Below are 22,058 nucleotides of genomic sequence, written 5' to 3'. Positions count from 1 at the left end.
ACTACCACATATAAACTTTCAACTTCTACTCCTCGAGTAAAAAACACCATATAAGCGAAACAAAATTTAAAGAAACAATCAAATAAGAGTTGTTACAACACAAATATAAACATATTTCTTTTGGAATAACTGAGTCGAGATAGAGTTGGAATAAAATTAAAAAGATAGGCAAGATTGAAGGATATAATTGCGTTGTGGGTTCCGTGGTTAAAATCAATTAAATAACTAGACAATATCCTGAAAATAAATCTTATTGAATAAATGGTTCGCTCATTTTTGATTTTAAAAGAGTAACAATATAAGAAATAAAAAAAAGCATTACTTTAAAATACACATAAACAAAACAAATTAAAAAGCAGTAAAAATACAGAAAATAATGTTTAGTGTTAATAATACAAACCAACTATAGATATTCATAAATCCTTATCATAGTCATCGAAACTGGTCCGAATAGCGTTGTGTAAAATCCATTGAAATAAGCACCTTATCTCGTGACAGTTATGCTCAAAGTCAATTGTAACGCTCATAAGAAATCTATTCCCAATAGAACATAAAACACCGCGTACGCATAGTTCTGCTTCAGAAAATGCAGGTCCACTGAATACTTATTATTGATGAATAACCTTCGCTACCAGGTCCACGTATATGAAATAAGAGTAGTATAAAAACTCAAGCGACGTTCAAAATATTGCAAAAGGATTTTTATAATGGTCGACGGAACCCTGAAAAACGGAGGACTCATTAAAATTTATACAGCCCGATGCTTCTCCGAGTTTCGTTAAACAAAGCTGAAATATTTTTAGCGCTTCTATAAAGATAATAATTATAGTATACAAACAATATTATAATATTATTGTTTCTCTGTGAAGTATCCTTGTGTTATACGTCTATGTTAACTGTATTTTCCTATTTTCAATCGGTATTCCCGCTTCGTGTTCACATAAGCGTAACGAAAAAAATTTGGTCACCCATCCAATTTGTGACCGTGCCAAGGGTTGCTTAACATCGCTTTTATATTACTTCTTGTTATTGCGGTCACACATCGTACAGTAAATAAAAGTAAAGACTAAATATAAAGACGTAAATTTAAAGACCTTTTTTCAGAAAACCATATACTTAGTACTTTTATATTACTTTCATATTACTTCAATTAAAGACTAGAATCCTATCAAAAACCACAGATAACATAATACTAAAAAAACTATAGTACCTATACAATATTGTGCCAAATTTGTGTCTGTTTATTGTGAATCTCCCATAAAATTTCTAGGTTATGAACATTATTAAATTGAACAAAATCGCCGATAAACCCTAGAAAACTTCGTTCGGAAATACAAATCTCTATTTTACTTGTTTTGTTAGCAACATCAAAATCAATTCAGAAATAATTTTCCACGAAGAAAAGCTCTATAAAGTGGACCATGATTTCATTTTTCAAGATTCATTTTTATTATTTCCTAAGAAATCGCACTTTAGTGAAAAACATGGAATTTTTTATGAAATGTTAGCAAATTGAAATTATTTCTACTGGCTTTAGTAGGAAGTTTAATAAATTGAATAAAGTAAGGGAAATGTTGAATAAAATATATGTTGCAATTCCAAAGAGTTTTTAGCTGTATCGTACCTCCTTACGCGTCACAATATGGCGAAAGTTCTTATTTAAAACGCATTGTACATGATCATGTGATCAGCTCATAATAAAATTTCCTAATACAAAGGGATAATAGGAATTAGATTTAGAAATTTTCCACACTCATAGGGGACTTGTCTGGTATAGGCCATAATTTACCGCAGTAAGCAGGTGGACTGGCGGACAGTTTTTTTATGACAGAACGGACTGAGCTGGTGGTTCGCCTGAGCAAGCGATCACCACCACCCATGAAATTTTGTAGGTCTGCAAAAAACCGCTTTTAAGGGGTAAGGAATAGAAAGGATTGCCGACAGGAATAAAGGAATGGACTGGTATGGAAGAGGATAAGGATACAAGCCCTCAGCTCCTCCAATCAACGATCCGGTCTACGAATTTTTCAGTTTTGCGACATGCCCTGACTTTCTTTAGCCGGAAGCCTGAAGGAAGCCTTAATGCTACTCATAGTGGTCCAGTGATTACTCGCGATATACCAGTTGAAATAAACTCACGCTCACAACGCATACACGAAATATTGAAAACAAAACACAAATCCGGCGCAAATTGGCGCTCAAACTTAATCCCAAATTAATTTGGTTGCGTAATTACAACTTTCAGTGCAGTGACGTCACGGCGCCGCGGTTGTGCAAACTGTTTTAATATTCATGTTTATATTTTGAATGAAGCGGTTTTCTCTGACTTTGCTCTGGTTGAGTTTTATCCATATATACGAGTTGTATTTTGATTTACACATGCAATGTTGAAGAAATTACACACTTATAATTATTACAGTCGTTCAACAATGACGTTTGACAGGTGAATCATGCGGGGGCAAGGGGTGAGACGCGGGAGGAACGAGCCCGAACTACACACGTGACCTTGTTCAGCAGCTCGAGTCACTATTTATTTCCATTTTTCATCATTCTATATTATTGAATATTATTGAGTTTTGACAACGACACTGCCTGGACGCTTTTGGATTTCATTAAGAGATCAAATACGTAATATAACTTAACACTTTCTGTGTCCCTATGTCTCTATGTATATTTAAAACTGCGCAACGGATTTTGATATGGTTTTTTAGATAGAGTGATTCAAGAGCAAGGTTTGTAAGTATAATGCCATCTATTAAACTACTCCGAATTAAACGCGTGCGAAGCCGCGGGCAAAAACTAGTCTAACATATTTTAAAATAGATTTTTCTGTATTGGATATAAATTAGTTGTAAATTGATAAATAAGTGACGACGCCTAGCAATTACATTTACTACTTTGATCCCACCAGCTGTAAGATCGAATTCATTAACCACTGTATCAAGAAGGCTTTATAAGATACTAGCTGCGCCCCGCGATTTCACCTACGTAATTCCGTATCCCGTAGGAATATCGGGATAAAAAGTTGTCTATATGTTATTCCAGTTGTTCAGCTATCTACGTACCAAATTTCATTGCAATCATTTCAGTAGTTTTTGCGTAAGAGAGCAACAAACACACACATCCTTACGAACTTTCATATTTATAATATTAGTAGGATAGGATTTGATGTTGTTATTTATTTCATATGGAAGACGGAAAGTTATTGGTTGATTAAGAAGTCTTAGAAACAAGGAAGCCTTATCGGGAAAGTATCGATTAAATTGTTACTCTTCTACAAACTAACTTTTCAGACCAAGAAATTAATTACTGAGTTATCCAATAACAAAGCCAAAACACAGTCGAATTGAGGGCCCGTTTGTTGAACGTCGGTTGAAAAAACTTCATGATTCAATCTTTAATATAGAGCTACTGGCATAGCAAGGTTACAAATTATTGGGATAATTCGTCGAAATAAAAACTATCCTATATCTTGAGTTGGACCAAATTACACATAAATTGAGAAATTTTGAAAGAATAGAAAAAATTTGATCACGAGGCAGGATTCGAACCTGCGTTTTTTGCCTAACCGTAGCAACGCCTAGCCTCTCGGCCACCCGTGATCCTGCCACAGTAATCAAATTTCTTCTATTCTTTTGAAATTTCTCATTTATAAAGCATTTCAATGCTATAAAACTAAAAATGAAAATTACACATAAATTGCCGAATTTCATCAAAATCGGTTGAGTTGGTGAAGAGTTCATTATGAACATACATCATGACACTGGATTTTTATGTATTAAGATAAAATATATATCTAAAAACAACCCAATCAACTTTCAATTTCATCCACAATTTATCACGGATTCCGAATCGAATTTGATTATTCAATTTATCTATAACTTTAACCTTTGCAATGCCTATTTCCATTCGAGGATCCATCAATAATGACTCCATTGAACGAACAAAAACCTCATAAAATACTTAACTATATAAACTAGAATATTTATCTTGAGACACTGAAAGTAACTCACCGGCATTTAATATTGATATGGATGTCAATATAAGGAGAATTCCGTCCGCCATGATTATTCTGTAACAAAATAACATTTTATATAGATAACATTTCTAAATCGATGTTTTCTTATTAATAGATAAGATAATAGATTGTTTAAACATATTGTAAATAAGCAGTTTTTGTGTGTATTGTGTGAAATGTCATAATAATACTACTAATATTATAAACGCGACAGTTTGATAGTTTACATGGATGGATGGACTGTTTGTTACTCTTTCACTCCTAAACAGCTTATTATAAATTTTGTACAGAGATAGATTATAGTCGGAATTAGCACACTAGTTTTTAGCACTAGGCTACTTACAAGGGTACGTGAGTAACGCCGCGGTTTACAGCTAGTATTTTATAAACATCTATAATAATGTTCATTCTAAACACAAAATAGCTTCACCCAAAGCAAATTTAGTAATTTCCTTATAACATTTACCTTCAGAATTTCCCAAAGCGTTAAAATTAAAAATCGAAACCTTTTACCATCTGATACCCATTGAAATAAGAGATTTCCCACTTTGTTCATCTTAAAATAGCCGGTAATCCGTCAAAGGGCTTAGGAGATCTTAAGCCCGAAAGTAAACAAACATATAAAATCGGTCAAGTGCGAGTCGGAGCGTGACACTGAGCGTTCCGTACGAATAAGCTAAAGAGCAACTGGAAAATCACCCATCCAATTCATGATTGTGCAAACGGTTGCTTAACCTCGATTTTTTTACTATTTATTGTTTCAACGGCAACTGAAATATCTATGAAAATTTCATATCTTCAATTATCATGTTTATTGATAGGATACACATTGTAGACAGATGGAGAGTCAGACTGATAGACAGACAGACGGACAGCAAAACCGCTCAAATAGGGTTCCGTTTGTTTGCATGTGGAACCCTACAAACGACTTAAGCTACTGAGTGGCTCTTATATTGCTAAGTCCCTCGCAGATTTTCATGTCGCATCCTTTTTGAAACAAATCCCATGTTTTCCTTTTAGAGGCCATTAGAAAGGACGAGTGTTGTGAAGTTTCTGTATCAGCGTGTATATATCAAATCTGTTGACCTTAAATATTTTTTTTACTGATACCCTCATAACCTTAATTTAGAAATTAAAGACTTTTTTCTATGTCTATGTTTCTATGTCTCCCCGTGACCACGCTCGCTGTAAGTATTCGAAACGTCGGGTTAATAATTAACGAATAAATCGCGTTTAAAATCCGTTAAAACTCGCATTAAATCACACACAAGAAAATAACCTTACTTTAGTTCAGGCACATTAGTACCTAATTTTAAATAATTAGTTATAATTATTGGGTTGTGGCAATAAAAAAAAACCAGAAAGGGCTTTCGACAGTTGTTACTTTACTATACAACGATAGACGGGTTTTTATTACTTAAAACAATTTAACTTTGTTATGTAAATAATTTTTGAAAAAAGTTCAACGACATGTGGCATCTGCCGACCCGCACTTGGCCAGCGTGGTGGATTATGGCCTGAACCCTCATAGGAAGCCTGTGTCCTAGCAGTGGGAACATATATGGGCTGATGATGATGATACGATATCAAATTTCAACGGATCACAAAAAAACGAAGTCGACATTTAAACTTTTTTTGAAGGTTTTGAAAGCTTATTAAGAAACTAGCATTTCGCCCGCGGCTTTGCCCGCGTAGTTGCAGGAAAGATAGATCGGCAAAGTTCCAGTTCCCGTTAGATTTCCGGGATAAAAACTGTCCTATGTCCTTTCTAGTATCTCAAACTATCACTGTAGCAAATTTCAACATGATCGGTTTAGCCGTTATTGAGTTATAAATAGTGTAAAATTTTAATGTTGCAATGCATAACCTAGTTGATATAACATTTTTTATCACCCGAGCATAGCCGCGGCGGGTGGTTAGTTAAACTACAGTAAGACCTTCATAAGTCGGAACCATTTTTCCAACCCAAGAATCATAAAACGGTAGCTATTTCTAAGAACTGCTTCGTATAGATCTTTCGTGATGTTTATTTATTTATTTATTTATTAATAATGTTATAAAAGCTTTTTATAAAATACATTTTCAATGTTTACTTAAATGAAAATAAAAATAATACTTTCTTTGATCACTTTCTATCCGAATGCTTCCGGAAGTTCGTTTCAAAAGATGCAAACACAAATGACGTTAACCAAAAACTATATCTTTATCATCTTCATTATAAATATTATTGATAGGCTAAATTTTATTCGAAAAATAAATTTCAAGGGGAGGTTTATTATATACTAGCTGCGCCGCGGTTTCACCCGTGTAAGTCCGTATCCCGTTGGAATATCGGGATAAAAGTTGCCTATATGTTATTCCAGTTGTCCAGCTGTCTACGCACCAAATTTCGTAGCAATCGGTTCAGTATTTTTTGCGTGAAAGAGCAACAAACACACACACATCCTTACAAACTTTCGCATTTATAATATTAGTAGGATAGTAGGATGTTATAATCAGTGGATAAAATAATAAATTTGAGAATATGTCATAAAAAGGTGTTATTAGAGAGGTTTTAATGAAATATATGTTCCTAAATAGGTTTCTCAGCTAAAATTAATAGGTAACGAGATATCACACTAAGATTATAAATATGAAAGTTAGTCTGTTTGTATGTTTGTGCGTCAATCACACTGAATGAACTGATTTTGATGAAATTTGGTATGCGGACAGGTTATGTGCTAACTTGGGTAATAAATACTTTTAATCCCGATTAAATGTTTCCTTACGATAAAATAAGGGTATTAATATCCGGGCGGAGCCGGGACGAGCGTCTAATACGCATATAAATTCGTAGAAAATTTATATAATTCAAATTCAAAATACAGCGAAAAGCTAGTATATAATATGGCTACGTTTCTAAATAGAGGATTACTAAAAAATACAAACAAGAATGTTATTTATGTCATAGAGGCAACAAACAAGAAAATATATACCCTCACCCTCGCATTTATATTTCATATAGTTCTGACATTTCGAAAGCGGTTACTTTTTTTTTTTTGTTATACATAATTATTATGTATCTGTGTATATTAGCTGAAAAACTAGACATGACTGTGGAACTGTGGAAAGCATAACCCTCACTATAGTTCAACGCACACTAATTTGTTATAAGAATAAAACACTTCATTCTATTTTAAAAGTATTCGAAGTTTCTTAGAAATTACAATCTAAAAGTGAAGTCCCGTGTCCCCTAGTGGGGTAAGGGGCAGATGATGTACATCCGTTTCACTGATCGATTTTCTTTTCTTCTGTGTCCTGCCAGACCGAGACATTTTTTTTTGTGCGTCCCCACCGGGAATCGAACCCAGGACCCCTCGGTTCTACGCTCACGCATTAACCACTGTACCAAGGAGGCGGAAATTACAATCTAGTAGATATTTAATAAAAATTCATAAAAAATTTGAACCCACTATTTCAATTAAAGAAAAAAAAAGCAAAACACACAATAATTTAATAATTCACACTCAAATAACAAATTTACAAAGAAACGAGAAAAATTATGAAAATTTAAAATATCTTAGCGGTTGAACTCCCTTTGATGGTTTTTTAAATGTCTGAGATATTTTAGACAAAGCGCTGATTTTCCTTTGAAAAACCTTTGCTTTAGCGTAAAGCGACTTTAAGCCGTAAATATATAATAGTAGGACTTTGTAGGTACACAAGGAAGCAGAATTCATCGCTGTCAGTAATATGGAGAAATTTTTCTCAGTTGTCTGTGGGCCATGTAGACATTTCTTAGTCTAATACAGAATCAAACATGTTATATATTTAGCTAAAGGGCAGTATCCTTGACATGTTTCTTCAATGTATTGACCTTAATAGATTGATATTTTATTTATATGTATGGTATGTATGTACTTCTATCTGGTAGACCTGTGGTCAAATGTCTGATTGATCTCTTATATATATAACGCGATAACACGTCACTGTAGTTAAGACATAAAACTATACTAGCATATTTATATATTTCAGATAGATTCAGAAGACCTGTGCCTTCCTTTTCATCATTCATACACATATTCTGAAGATGAATAATATTCTAACCTGTTCCATATAATATAGACTAGCCTAGATTTAACTAATATATAATAAGCAAAGACATGCCATAATGAAAAAGATTGTTTATAACTCTTCTACCGTACGTCTAACTCCATAATCCTTTTTATAACTAGAAAGTTTCTCACGTTTTTATACTCTGTTTAAATCGATCCGAGGTAATAATAAAGTAAAATGTTCACATAGGGTATGTGTGGTGTAAAGTTCGTTAATTAGGGAAGTTTAACGCAAATACGGGGTTGGGATGGGATAATACAAAAGTTTGTACGTTTTTAACAAAGGGTCCTTTGCGAACTTACTGTTTTTAACTTTCGTTCAAGGTATTGTTTATGTTGTTCTTTATAGGGTTTTGTCACCGCTGCCGCATGATGTGTTTCTGTGGTTTGTCTTTAAAAGAGTCTGTTAATGTATAAATTTATTATGGGAATTCAATATTTGCCAATATTTTAACAAATAACCAATTTGTACATATGGGACATCGGTGACTTAGTTATTAAGCTTTTGCTCTTAATATAAAAGTTTAGGATCAAGACTAAAGTAGTGTATAGCATTTTTTACTTTGTCCATTATTCACATGATTACCGCTCTAAGAGGACAAGGCAAACATCGTAAGGAAATCGATATAAAAAGTTCGACGAAATCTGACATCTATCAAGCTAATAGCATGGCATTTGGACATGGTCATGGTTGGAGCGTGGTTTTTCATGGTCCAAACACGTACTCCTGTAGTGGGAATAAATATGGGCTTACGGCATAGGACAAACAACTAGACTCTCAAGCGCCCATGAAAATGTCTTCAACAATATACGACTAGTTGTATAAAACATTCATGGTAATTAACACCTTATTTCAAGGCCGTAACGTTCCAATTTTAGTGTATCGATCTATAGAAAACTCTGCCTAATACACGCGTAGGCAGAGATTAGCTACAGATAATTTTAGAACGTGATTAGCTGTGTCGCGTGTAAAAGTGTTTGTTGTAAATTGTATGACAATAGTTGATGATGATGATGATGAAATTGTAGAAGCTGAGAGATTGTATTTTAAGTCTGAGATCAAAAGAAAATTTACACTTGAATATAATATTTAAATCGTTGTTTGAGGAAGCAAACATTTGAATGCTTCGTTTCGTTTTCGATTTATAAATAAAATTTTGTAAGGGTACCCTATTATTATTAAATAACTAATATTTCCAAGTTTCTAACAACAAAGAAATAATTAACGATTTCAATATTGAGGCGGTTTTAAACTTCGCTCCGAAAAATTAATGAAAGTAAAATACTGAAAGTCCCAAACATTTGACAAAACTTCGAAGTTTAAGAATATGAATCTAAGTCATTTTAAATGGACGAGGCCGCAATATTGAGATTTTCTAAAAGGGATGAAACATATTGCCTGGTGGATACACTTTCTTAAAATTTAGAACATAATTTGTATAGCTTAAATTTTCAATAAAAGCATATTTAAAATAGTGCTTACAAAGTATGAGTGTAGTTATTTAAATTATAGACTATATCAGCGTGTGTTGCATAAAATTGTCTATATTAAACGTGAGTAATTAGGCATGGCCAGATATATGTCCAAGAATGAACCGTACGAAAACATGTGATATTGTCAATTCGTACTTGGTGGTGACAGCGTGGTGGCTTATTGCCTGAATCCTCATGGAAGGTCTATGTCCTTGCAGTGGGATATTATGAGGGCTGATAATTATGATCAAATGATGATGATGATGACTTCAAAAAAGGAGGAAGTTCACCTAAGAACTTTGAACTAGGTGAAACGATTTTGATGGTTTTGTTTTTATTTTAAAGGTGTCTCCCGAGTCCTATTTCAATTTGATCGAAATCTGATAATTTGAAGGGAGTTTAGTTTTTTTAAATGTCATTTACAATATTGATCGAAGTAATGTTGCAAATAAAGGGATAAATATTTATTTTAATCTGGCAAAAGACACCACGCAATTTAAAAATAAGCACAAAGGGCATAGCAATAGAAGCGGATAAAATTTATTTTCCAAAGCATAACACTTTTCTCGTGGAAACGATATTAAATAAAAGGATAATGATGGAAACTTGGGTATAGTACTCCATCGGCGGAGTTGCCAATTCCCCCCAAGTTTGTTTGCAAAGACTTTTTTGTTTGCAATGCTTTTCTTTGCGTGATACAGTTTAACTTTGCATATCGGACTTTACTTTATGAGAATATTCTTAGAATATTATTTTTTATTACAATTTTAAGATTTGAAGTTAGTTTGCGATTTATTTTATATATGTGTGGGTAGAAATAGTCTTATATTTATATGAAGAACATATTATAAACATTAGATTGGGTTAAGAGTATAAAATATAAACTTTTTTGACTACACAATTTTCATTTTAGCATTATTCACTATTGTACAGAAATTACGAAAACTACTGAATCGACTGTAATGAAATTTAGTACGTAGATAGCTGGACAACTAGAATCACACATTGGCTACTTTTTATCCCGATATTCCTACGGGACACAGATTTACGCGGGTGAAACCGCGTGGCGCAGTTAGTAATATATGTACGTAAAAAACATCCTTTAATAACACTCGTAGAATCAATCATCATTTGTTTAAAATTATTACATTGTCATCGATTCTTGATTAGTGCACAAAGTTTGAATAAAATCTGTCTATTTAAAGTGGGTCAACATTGAGTCTAAAGGAATCAGTTACATAGGAACACACAAGTGATGCTAATAAAATCACGTTTAGAATTGTATGAATTCAATTAACTATTCATCTGGCCATTTTATTATTATTTCCTCACATACATGAGTATGCGCTTTACAAAGAATTCAGTCCAAAATTAATCTTTTTGCTCTGGCCAGATAAGGTTAGCCGCAAATATGAGTATTTCATAATGCGAATTACTGAAAACTATTCCACGTACGGACCTAGACACAATGCATTGCCATACAATAATGCGTATTATGCTCTTATAATACGCACTGTGAGAAACGGACGTCTAATTTCCTATCTCTTTATACGATTTACGATGCAACTCACCTTTGTTACCTAGTTGCATATATTATGTAAAATAAATGCTTCGTAAACCTTTTCTTTCGGTTCATCTATATTAGATATGTGTTGAAAAGTAAACGGAAATATTTTGTCCCATTTGTCTTTCAAGACACTAACAATAACAATAACTAAGACCTAATTAGTCGATAATTCAAATGAGGTCTATTCGAATTTGTATGTATTATATTATATATTACGTTCAATATACGTACTATTCTTTTCTTTTGCTTTTAACAAATATCTAATTAGTTACTGTCGATTGTTCAAATTTGGTTTTTTCTAATTTATATTTTAACTTTTGCCCGAGGCTTCACGTAAACCTCTCTCTTGAATACTCTATCTATTAAAAAAACCTCATCAAAGCATCTATTTGACAATTCAAACAGCAACAAGCCAAAACTCACAAAGTAAAAAGCAACGACCGAAGTCCACCTAATCCCATAGCACATTTTATGACGTAGGCTGTCGCCTAGTTAATTTAACCTGAGACCTACTTATTAAATCAAATACCAAACAGATGGTCCACGTTATTTAACTCCGTAATTTGAATTGTAAATTTCAGAGCTATCTGCAGCCGACGGTAGATGTCGTTCCGAGGTTGCTATCCTGCTAATTAGACTCCAGATGGTGGTATAATTTATCCATCCGTATAGCTTTATGTATATTGCAAAATTTTGGATCTAAACGCAGTTTGAGGAGGCCGCGGTCAGAGCTGGAGTGGCTCGTTAGTTTTTACTGTTTTAGGAGCTTGTGGCGTAACGTTTAGAGATTTGATATGGGAAAATTTCGCATTCTGATTGTATATCGTCGAAGATTATAACCAAACTGGCGCTAAATTGCGGAATGATTGCTAACAATATAACGCATTGTTTTTCTGGAGACTATAATGCGAATATATCACAACTATAAATTATATAGACTTTTCTCAAACATAGGTCAGATGCAAGTTGGAACGCAATATTGCATATTAGTGCGTAATTAAATTAACCAACCCAACCTAACCTGTCGAATTCCCATTTCACAATTCAACGGTTTCACCTCAATAGATTATAATCTATTGAAAACAATGCATAGATTGGAAGCATACCCACTGCTTCCAATTGATGTACTCACAGTTTATAGTCACAATTTTTCGACAATTTGACGGGAATCTTGTAAAAATGTATGAGAAAATTGTAATCTAACGGTGTTTACAATTTTACAGTGAATGAATAAATGAGATAATGAATAAACTCAAAATTACTTTTTGTGTCTCATACTCAGCTATGCTATATGTGAAAGCTGATACGATTGCAAAAACAGGCGTAACCAAAAAACAAAAAACACACGAAAGAGAAAGATACAATCGTCTTTATCTTTTCTCTCTTTCTTGCCTTCTTTCTTTCTTCAAAGTGTATATATCTAGAATACAATCACAGCACAATGTGATAAATCGGAATAAAAATCCAACCACTTGACAAGTTGCCGCCAATTAACAAAATTGCATTGCAAATAATGAATAGCAGTAATCCTATTAATTTGCTATAATTACGTGATATTTGAGAGTGTTAATGAGCACTACAATTATTTTAACGAATGTTTATTGCATTTTACTTCTGTTAAATAATTCTGTTCGAATATCTACAGAAGTAATGCTGACTGTATTAAACCTATCATCGAAAAAGGTTGATATTTGCAAATTTGCCGACCCTCCTTTATTCGGAACTAGCGGTTCGCCCAGGGTTCGCTCGTGGTACATATATAGCCTATAGCCTTCCTCAATAAATGGGCTATCTAACACTGAAAGAAATTTTCAAATCGGACCCCCATTTCCTGAGATTAGTGCGTTCAAACAAACAAACAAACTCTTCGGCTTTAAAATATTAGTATAGATTATTATTTGAGCATCGTTTCGTCTTATGCCATAGCCTTGTTCAGGAAAATTGTGTTCAATGACACGAAGAGTTGTTTTTTTAAAGAGTACAATTAAACACAACCTGAGGAATTAACCTAAAGGTAGTTAGGTTAGGAATTAACCTTTAGGTAGTAGGTAGCATAATTAATTATATGTCAAGGATTGTGTTTTTATGTAAGTTGATTCTTACTTAATGATTTAAATCATTTTGATATAAAAAAATACACAGATAAAACAGGAGGAAGTTAGAAGGAAGATAGGCATCTATGTTAGTTAAAATTGTTCTTGTAAGAATACTATCTGCGCCCCGCGGTTTCACCCGCGTAAGTCCGTATCCCGTAGGAATATCGGGATAAAAAGTTGCCTATATGTTATTTCAGATGTCCAGCTGTCTACGTACCAAATTTCATTGCCATCGGTTCAGTAGTTTTTGCGTGAAAGAGCAACAAACACACACATATCCTTACAAACTTTCGCATTTATAATATTAGTAGGATAAGTAGGATAGTAGGATGATAAACTGTAAAAATCATTTCCACATTTCATCTAAAATAATCTGCTAGTGTGACAATATGACAATGACGAAGAAGAGTAAATTTTTCTTGTTTGAATGTGCTTATGTCAGTAACTAAAAACTTATACTGATAGAAAGCCACTTTATCTGCGTGTATCATAGTCTTAGTCTTAGTCTATATAGTCTATATTTTATTTTATTTTTAACCCGGGTCCAACCGAGCGGCCAGTATTTTATAAAAGTTAAAAATTGTTTTAAACCATGAATTATAATTCGCGGTTTAAAACAATAAAAAAAACTTTGAATTATAAGTTAAACCATAAATTATAATTCGTTAAAACATCACATGTGGCTGTACTTTTTTTGGATACTTGTTTAGTAAAAATACAAATAAATATGTTCCAGATCGCCACGGTATCGCGAAAGATGCAGGTTCAGATCCCGCCTCTTGCCCGATTTATTTTCTATTCTGCATATTATTAAAATGTTCCACATTTAAACAAATTCACGCGGAGAGACGCCGCGCGATTAAATAGTGTAGGTATGTAAAGTTAGTTAAATTTGTTTAAAAGCTTTTTATATAAGTTTGAATTAATGTATATTAACACAAATATGAAATAAACTTAAAAAAACTGTTAAAATGTTGTACGGAGAAAAATTTAATGAATTTACCAGAACTTGGATTTTTATACTCTTTTAAAGATATTAACATATCAGTATCGTGGACTCTCATAAATGTTTCTTTTTTCATTATTATTATTAAAACATATCACTACATTTTTAAAAAATCTGTTCACAAATCAACAAATTCATTTGCTTTTAGGTATTAACACTATTAAAAAAAAAATAGTTCATATTATATTATGTAGGTACTACTATTGTTTATAATTTATAAACAAATATTTCAATACAACCATAAACCCACCTCTTATAATCCACAAGTCCACAGTCAAACTACATTTCACAGATCGAATTCGAAATTTGAATCGAAACGCGCGCAAACTTCAAGGAGCGACCGACACGACCTCCTCATTCCAGATCTCGCGTCACACTGATTATGAAATTCCCAACATAGCGAATTTCCCGAGATATCAGTCGACTTTCCAAACATTTTCATTCCGAATATGGAATCTGAGATGGCACGTTCAAGATTCGAGCTTGCATTGAAGCAATAAGGAGTATAATTGCATGAACGCTAATAGGGGTGTCAGTATGTTTCAGGCAATCTCATGTGGACGTCGTAATTTGTGAGCGGAAGGAAAACCATCAGGAATACTGAATTCAGGAAATGTTCAACCCTAATGTTGCGCTTTGAGGCCGTTATTTTCATAATGGCGTAATTTTCGTTCGTTATTCCGTAGAGTTAAAAGATATTACTGTAACAGGTTTGGTTTAATTGAAAATTTCAATCCATGTTTGCAAGGTGAAGGACCGTGTATTATAATTGAATAAATTTGAATAATTTAACATGCTTATTGTAATGTTTAAATGATTAAAAACTCACAATTTTTACACACTTTTTTAGCTACAAAAACTAGAATAGAAATATTAAAAAAAAACAAACAAGCTGTACTGTCGTTTAATTTCTCTCGATAAAATCAATTTAAATTTTAACAGCAAGTTTGGCGTGTGTCCAACCTAATGCTATCTTTGGTGGTTTACCGAGCTTTCCTTGAATTTATTTGGTATATAGTATTATGATGACAATATTCAAACAAGAAGGTAGCTTTTTATTCTTCTGTGCCTTCAAATAAATGACTATTTTATAAATATAATAGCTGCTTGTTATAAACATAATATTGCGTAATTATACCAGTTCTTATTTTCATTATTTTATGTATAAGTCGGCAAATGAGCTGGTGGGTTGTATGATAGTAAAAATCAGGCGAACCACTATCGCCTTTGACGACTATGATATTAAAATGTATTTTCCCTGATTGATTTTATCGCTCACTCAGTAACTACGAACGTCTATGAGCGTGTAAGCAATGGACATCTAATGTTGTAGCTGTACCCATATACAATTTACATTTATATAGCCTAGACTACACTAGGTTTTAGAACTTACTGGGTTCTTGAACTGAAGTAATTGCGTATCACACAGACACACATATTCTGATCTGTCCGAAACACAATATGTAATCATTTATGTTAGCGCGTTAAAGTGGTTTATCAATAACCCAAATTAACCTCAAATCATGCACTATACACACGAAATATAATCAAAATTGGTATAATTAGTTAAAAATTGAAAACAAAACAAACACTCTCCCTTAAATTATTCACATATCGCAATATAATACAGTTTTAATTAAATTAATAAAATTAAAATTTTATTACATTGTTTCTAATATTTTCAATTCTTTAGCACTGGTTTTCAATGCAGACTTTAGATCAAAAGCTTATAACTATATCGAAAATTGATAACGCTATATCGTGTTTTCTATATTGAATCTCGATATTAGCCTAAACGGCTAGTACATCTTAGCAAGGACGCGTGGGTAGACTGACGGTTCATACTGATAGCGACACGCTGAAGGGCGTCCCCCCTTCACGGGGACCACGAACCTCGGCTTGGGCTGTCACATAAATGGACTATATTGTCTCTCTCCAGAATAGGCTGCAATTACCGCCGGCTTTGTGACCATGGCATGCACAGAGGTACAGAAATTATATGTTTACTAACTGACCAACACAACTGCCCTTAAATCGAGTATTTTTAATTAATTTATGTGTATGGTTATTGCTCCACTTCTGGGTCTATAATATTTCGATTCGCATCGGTAGGTCTTGTGGTCAATCCAAATAAACGAATTAACTATTCAGTTTAAACATTGGCGGTTATAACCATGGGTAGTGGTAATCGCTTACTATCAGGCGAACCACCAGCTCAGTTGCCCTATGACACAAATAAATATTAATTTAAAAACTAAAAAAACACACGAATTAGAATCAACTAAATAGCCTCACCAGTTCTAATACAGAGTTAAAAATTATTTGTTCCTAGCCATTAAGAAATAATTATAGTGAATTCAGTCCGGAAATTGTTAAAATAAAGAAATTATTATAGTGTCATCCATCTTAAATAAGTGTAGGTAGAAAGTTAGAAATCTGTTCGTTTAAAATGGGTCATAATCTAAGAGTCAGTTACATACAACCATACTGGCGAAGCAAATAAAAGCGTGTTCACAAGCAACTCACAATTCATACCATAATCACCAATTTTTCTAAACAATATGGTATAATATAGTTATTTCGATCATTTCTCAGCGACGCTTGGACAGCTCCCAATTAGCGTCAGCTTTATGTCCACGTCAGAGTTATATCCTTGCTTCTGTTGTATTCGAATATAATGGAAATCAGCTTTGTATGAAGTAATATGTGAAATGTTATATGTAAAAATGTGTATAGTAGTTTTATTATTGTGTTTTGACCTGTTTATAGTTATATTACATTTGTTTAAAGGTTGATGTATGTTTAAAAACCGATTCGATATTCTGTATGTATATATAATAAGTACTATCTGTAATCATATCAAAAAGTACTGAGAATTTATTTTAAACAGGGATTTTGAATTATAAGGAAGGTGTGGATGATAAATTGAATATACAACATTGAATTAATTAATGTTAACTAAATTTAATTTGGCATTAAAAATAACATAAGAATAATTTACAAATGAAGTATTATATATAACGGTATTCAGTAAGGGGCGTGATATCACGTGATACGTACAGGCGTTTTGGACGAAAGCCAAATTCTGCGGATTGTGGCGAAATTACAAGAAGGCATTACTGGGGATTTCGTTTGTTTACAATATTTCATTTTTACAGCCACCTCGAGAGGTTTCGGTTGCGTTCGTTAAATTACACGATGTGAGTTTTCCTGCATTTCTAGGAATGAGTCATTTAACATACAACTTCAAATAAAGAAGCTATCAGTTTGGCTGTAGGGTATTTTGTTGTGTTCACCTCATAATTTATTGCTGAGTGGACTCGTCATGTCCTATTTAAATTTCCTTTTGATCTGATAATTTGGAGATGGTTTCGTTTTTTATGGTAAAAATAATTTTTATTGAGTAGATTTATCACGAAATATAATATAACTTAATTGATAACGTTTTTTTTTCAATGTGTGTAAATAACAAATAATATAAATGCTTTGTATGAAAATCTAAAAAAATAAACTTACGCAAGGTTCTTTTGTTCCATCTGGGAAACACTTACGTAGTCCAAATAAAAACCCATAAAAAATGAATTTCAATAATTATATACATATTATTTTTAGGATTCCGTACTCAAAGGTTTGTCCTTTGAGTGGGGAACCTATTTCGGGACTAAGCTTTCCGTCTCTCTGTCTGTCTGTGCGTCTGTCACTAGGCTGTATCTCATGAACCGTGATAGCTGGACGGTTTGAATTTTCAGAGATATTGTATTCCGTTGCCGGTTGACGTTTATTTTTATATACCCATTCGGACATTTGTCGTTCAAAATTCGTATAGAAATGTATAATACTAGCTTTTGCGGTTTCGCACGCGTTTAATTCGAAGTAGTTTAATGGATGTTATGATTCATATAAACCTTCCTCTCCAATCAATATATATAAAAAAAGCTATTAAAATCCGTTGCGTACTTTTAAAGATTTAAGCATATAAGGTCAGACAGAGCGACCATGTTTCTACGTAGTGATTACTCAGAGCAAAATGGCAAAACGTCTAGATAAATATTTCAGAGCGCAAACAAAAGGAATACTTTTTAGCCTTTTAGCCGAAGCTGGGCGAATCCAGTTAGTATTTATAATGCATTCGTTCAGATTGGATTCGAGATTTCCAGCTGAAATGCACCGTGCAATAATGTGTTTTATGACATTGGGTTTCAGCCTGAACCGAGAGAAGATTAATAAAAACATGCTTATATATGAAATAGTTAGAACTAATATTTATTACCTTTTTCGATGTCACCTTCGGCAATGGAGCTGGTGGGTCGTCTGATGGTATACGCTACAACCGCCCATGATTTTGAGAGTCGATTGCAGACCTTACGACGCTCTATAAATGGATTGACGACTTCAAACTGGAAAGGGATTAAGATTAAATGAATAAAGGAAACTGGGAAGGGACCGAGAAAATGATATGGGCAGCTGGCTCCTCCATTCAGCGAACGAAACATAACAGTATGCTATTTCACGTTCTTCTGTGGGGGTGTGGTAGTTCCCCTGTGCGAGCTAGCCCAATTCGTGCTGAAGCGTGCTAGACGTAACATGTAATATGTGTGAGCAAATTTCTCTGGAAAGGTTTGATTTTTCATGAAATGTTTGGCTAAAAATGTCTGTAAACACAACTTATAAACCAACTATTTTTGATAAAAAATTAAATAAAATGCTAAAAATATCGCAATCTAATTTCATAGAATTTTCTCATTTTACCCCACATGTCTCGCATATTAAGAAGTTAATGTAATTGGATTTTTTTTCTGAGAATGATAAAAACGAAATAATATTTAAAAAGGCTTACTGTAAGCAAAATGTTGCCATCTATGATAAATTTCTCAATTTGTATACAAATGTAGGATTTAAAAATAATAGAAGAGTTAACCGAAAATTATTATAATTTTATAAATAAAAATCGTTACGAGAATCCACTACCATCATAGTACTAGGTATGGCAGTAGGTATTCTTCTATTATATTCATTTAAAGAGAATTATTTAGACGAATAATGTTTATTAATAGAAGATTTTCATTATTACGAAATACTGCGTAAAATCATCGTATATTTTCAATTGAATTCTGTGATAATACAACAGAATAAACGCCTTATCAACATTACATTTCAAACCAAATGTATCTCGTGATTTTTCCAATACTTGAAATTCAAATCAACTTTATTACTACCGGCGTAAAGGCTACATTCGATTATTCAACAAAGTAATTTGAAATTAAAAGCCAGAATGTAGAGTTGCCGTACAGTTTTGATCATACAGCTAGTATAGACACTAATACATTGCAATAAGGCTCAAAATTACGTGCACTAGCATTTTCCAAAGTTTATTCATTACAAACACAAAGTTAATAATGCACTTATAATATGTCTTATTGCAATGAATTAAGGTTCATATTAGTCTGATATAGAGGGCTGTGAGTGCATTCAGGCGGGAAATAACCCGGATCGTTTTGTAAGTGTGAGCCGCAATCTGTCGATATTCAGGTGTTTGAGTGCGTTGTATGGAAATGGCTTTTATATGCTTTGTGCTTTGAAAACCAACTTCGCTTAATATACATGTTTATTCATGGAATATATAGCTTAGCTTATAGTGGATAGACTTTGCTTCGCGTGGTGTGTTTTTCTTTCGAAATAGGTACCTATATATTGTCTACTCGCTTATGTTATGCAATTGTAATAGCCATAACTCAGATTTGTTGGTGAATTCTTAGCTAATTATATGCCACTCAGTTTGAGCTGGTCTTACTTCTTCTAGGACTTAGACTTAGCTGTATTTGATGACTGGTAAAACTATAATATAATGGTAGTATAATTAACAATTAAAATAATAAACAATTTATTTAATGGCAGTTATATGCGTATGGCATTACAAAAAGATTACAAAATTACATATGTATACTTCATTACAAAATACAATATGCATTTTGTAATGAGGGAGTCAAGAACGCTTTAGAATGAATCAGGCCAGCTCGCACCGGGGAAGTACAACACCCCCACAGAGGACCGGCGTCGTCCGATCGTTCGTGAATGGGGTAGCCGGAGGCCCATTTACTTTTCCTTATCTGTCCCAATTGCTTTAACATAAAAAATACGGAAATCCATGAGCAAAATGCATACGTCATATTGATACAATATATCCGAATAATTGATTGCAGTTTTGTGTAATGTTCATACGTTTTCTTATTTATTTGGTGATTTCTTTTCTTTAGCATCCATGTGAGAGCAATAAACAGCGCAGCAAACATCAAAATTATTACTAAAAGTACATATTAATCGAATCTCTAACGCATAACATGCAATTCGTCATTCGGAAATACCATTCCTCCATTGTTCGACAAAATATCACATAAATCCTATTATAATCGTTTTATCTGCACGTTAGCAGATTTCGATGTGAAATATTGACGCTGTGCGTTGAATGTAAAAGACGCATATTAGCATATTGGGTGACGTTTCAGCCACAATTTTATTGCTTTTACCGTTCAATATGGACGTGCAATTTTATTAAGTAAGCCATTTCTTTATTTAACTTATTAAGGATGTCGCGGAATGATTAAAATACTAAAACATTGAAAACAACAAAATTGTATCAGATTATAGAGTAAGGAAATTATTTCATCCTAGCAATCTTAATCAGAATAATAAGTAAATACATGAAATTATTGTATCGTTATCCATGAAGTTTGAATAAATATAACTTAATGGTGACTAGCTGACATAGTGATCTATCAGCGTACAGCCTAAACCAATGGACGGATCGGGCTGAAATTTAGCATGTGGATAGATGTTATGACTCAGACATCCGCTAAGAATGTTGATAAATTCTACCTCCAAGGGGATAAAATAGAGGGTAAGAGTTTGTACCACGATAATTTATTTTTTTCACGCGTGCAAAGCTGCGGGCAACAACTAGTAAATGTATAAAGCGTCAATTCAATCTGTCCGTTTTAATTAGGTTCTATTTATATCAGCTGGAAGGAACTATGTTCCGATAATACTTAATTGCTACAATAAAATATATAATTCAAAATGTTTTAAAGAAGTCCTCTGGAATATATAAATGTTTTTGTTTGATCTTGAATATCTCATTTCAATTTAAATCAATACAGCTCTATAAAGTTCGAGTTTTACTTCCAGCGACTTTATGTGGGAGCGTTATGCTAATTTTATTGGGGTTTTGGTGCTGGAATTTCGAATCTGGGTCACTTTTTACAGTCTCCATTCTAGTTTTTATCGATATACATTTTTGTCCACGGATCTAGTTTTAGTGGTGCTTTTGCGTTAGAACTTTCATTATTTAGATGATTTTGAAGCCAGTAACCCTAATACGTGTGCCACTGTGCCCATCCCACTAATATTATAAACGTGAAAGTTTGTTTGTTTGGCTGTCTGTCCGTCTATCACGATGTTAGCTGTTTATAATCTTACAACTCCTTTATCGAGTAATATGTTAATTAGTAAGATGTTTTAATACATAATTTTTGCTCATATTGTAAATTTATACTCGGCTTCTGAAGACTTTTCCCATCGTCGAAGTGTCTTCAAAACTCATAATTACTAGTGAACATCATAAAATAACGCACCTCCTTTTTTGAACCTGGTTTAAGTTCCAAATCACCATTACTGCCACATAGTTTTAAACTCACGCGGATTGGCACCATTACTGGGACTAATCACACCCCAGACGTTTGACCCACTTTCAGTTAAATAAGTTAGTTTAAATTAGTGTTAGCTCAAAGCTAATTCACTGAGTACCTAC

At 33.2% G+C, this 22,058-nt stretch overlaps 1 protein-coding gene across 1 annotated transcript in view; it reads right to left on the bottom strand.

The window, feature by feature from the left end:
• LOC119836811 (Down syndrome cell adhesion molecule-like protein Dscam2) overlaps window positions 1–14,624 on the bottom strand; it is a 67,089-nt gene extending 52,465 nt beyond the window's left edge. The window contains exons 1-2 of the mRNA XM_038362283.1: window positions 14,505–14,624; window positions 4,014–4,072 (exon numbers count right to left, since the gene is read on the bottom strand). Of these exons, the coding sequence (XP_038218211.1) occupies window positions 4,014–4,065 (52 nt within the window). The 5' untranslated portion in view covers window positions 4,066–4,072; window positions 14,505–14,624. The remainder of the gene's footprint in view (window positions 1–4,013; window positions 4,073–14,504) is intronic.
• Window positions 14,625–22,058: the final 7,434 nt, after the last annotated feature.

Source organism: Zerene cesonia, chromosome 25 (genome assembly GCF_012273895.1).
Source record: "Zerene cesonia ecotype Mississippi chromosome 25, Zerene_cesonia_1.1, whole genome shotgun sequence".
Taxonomy (NCBI): domain Eukaryota; kingdom Metazoa; phylum Arthropoda; class Insecta; order Lepidoptera; family Pieridae; genus Zerene; species Zerene cesonia.
Note: the sequence above shows the minus strand (reverse complement) of the source record. Positions and strands in the feature narration are given on the sequence as shown.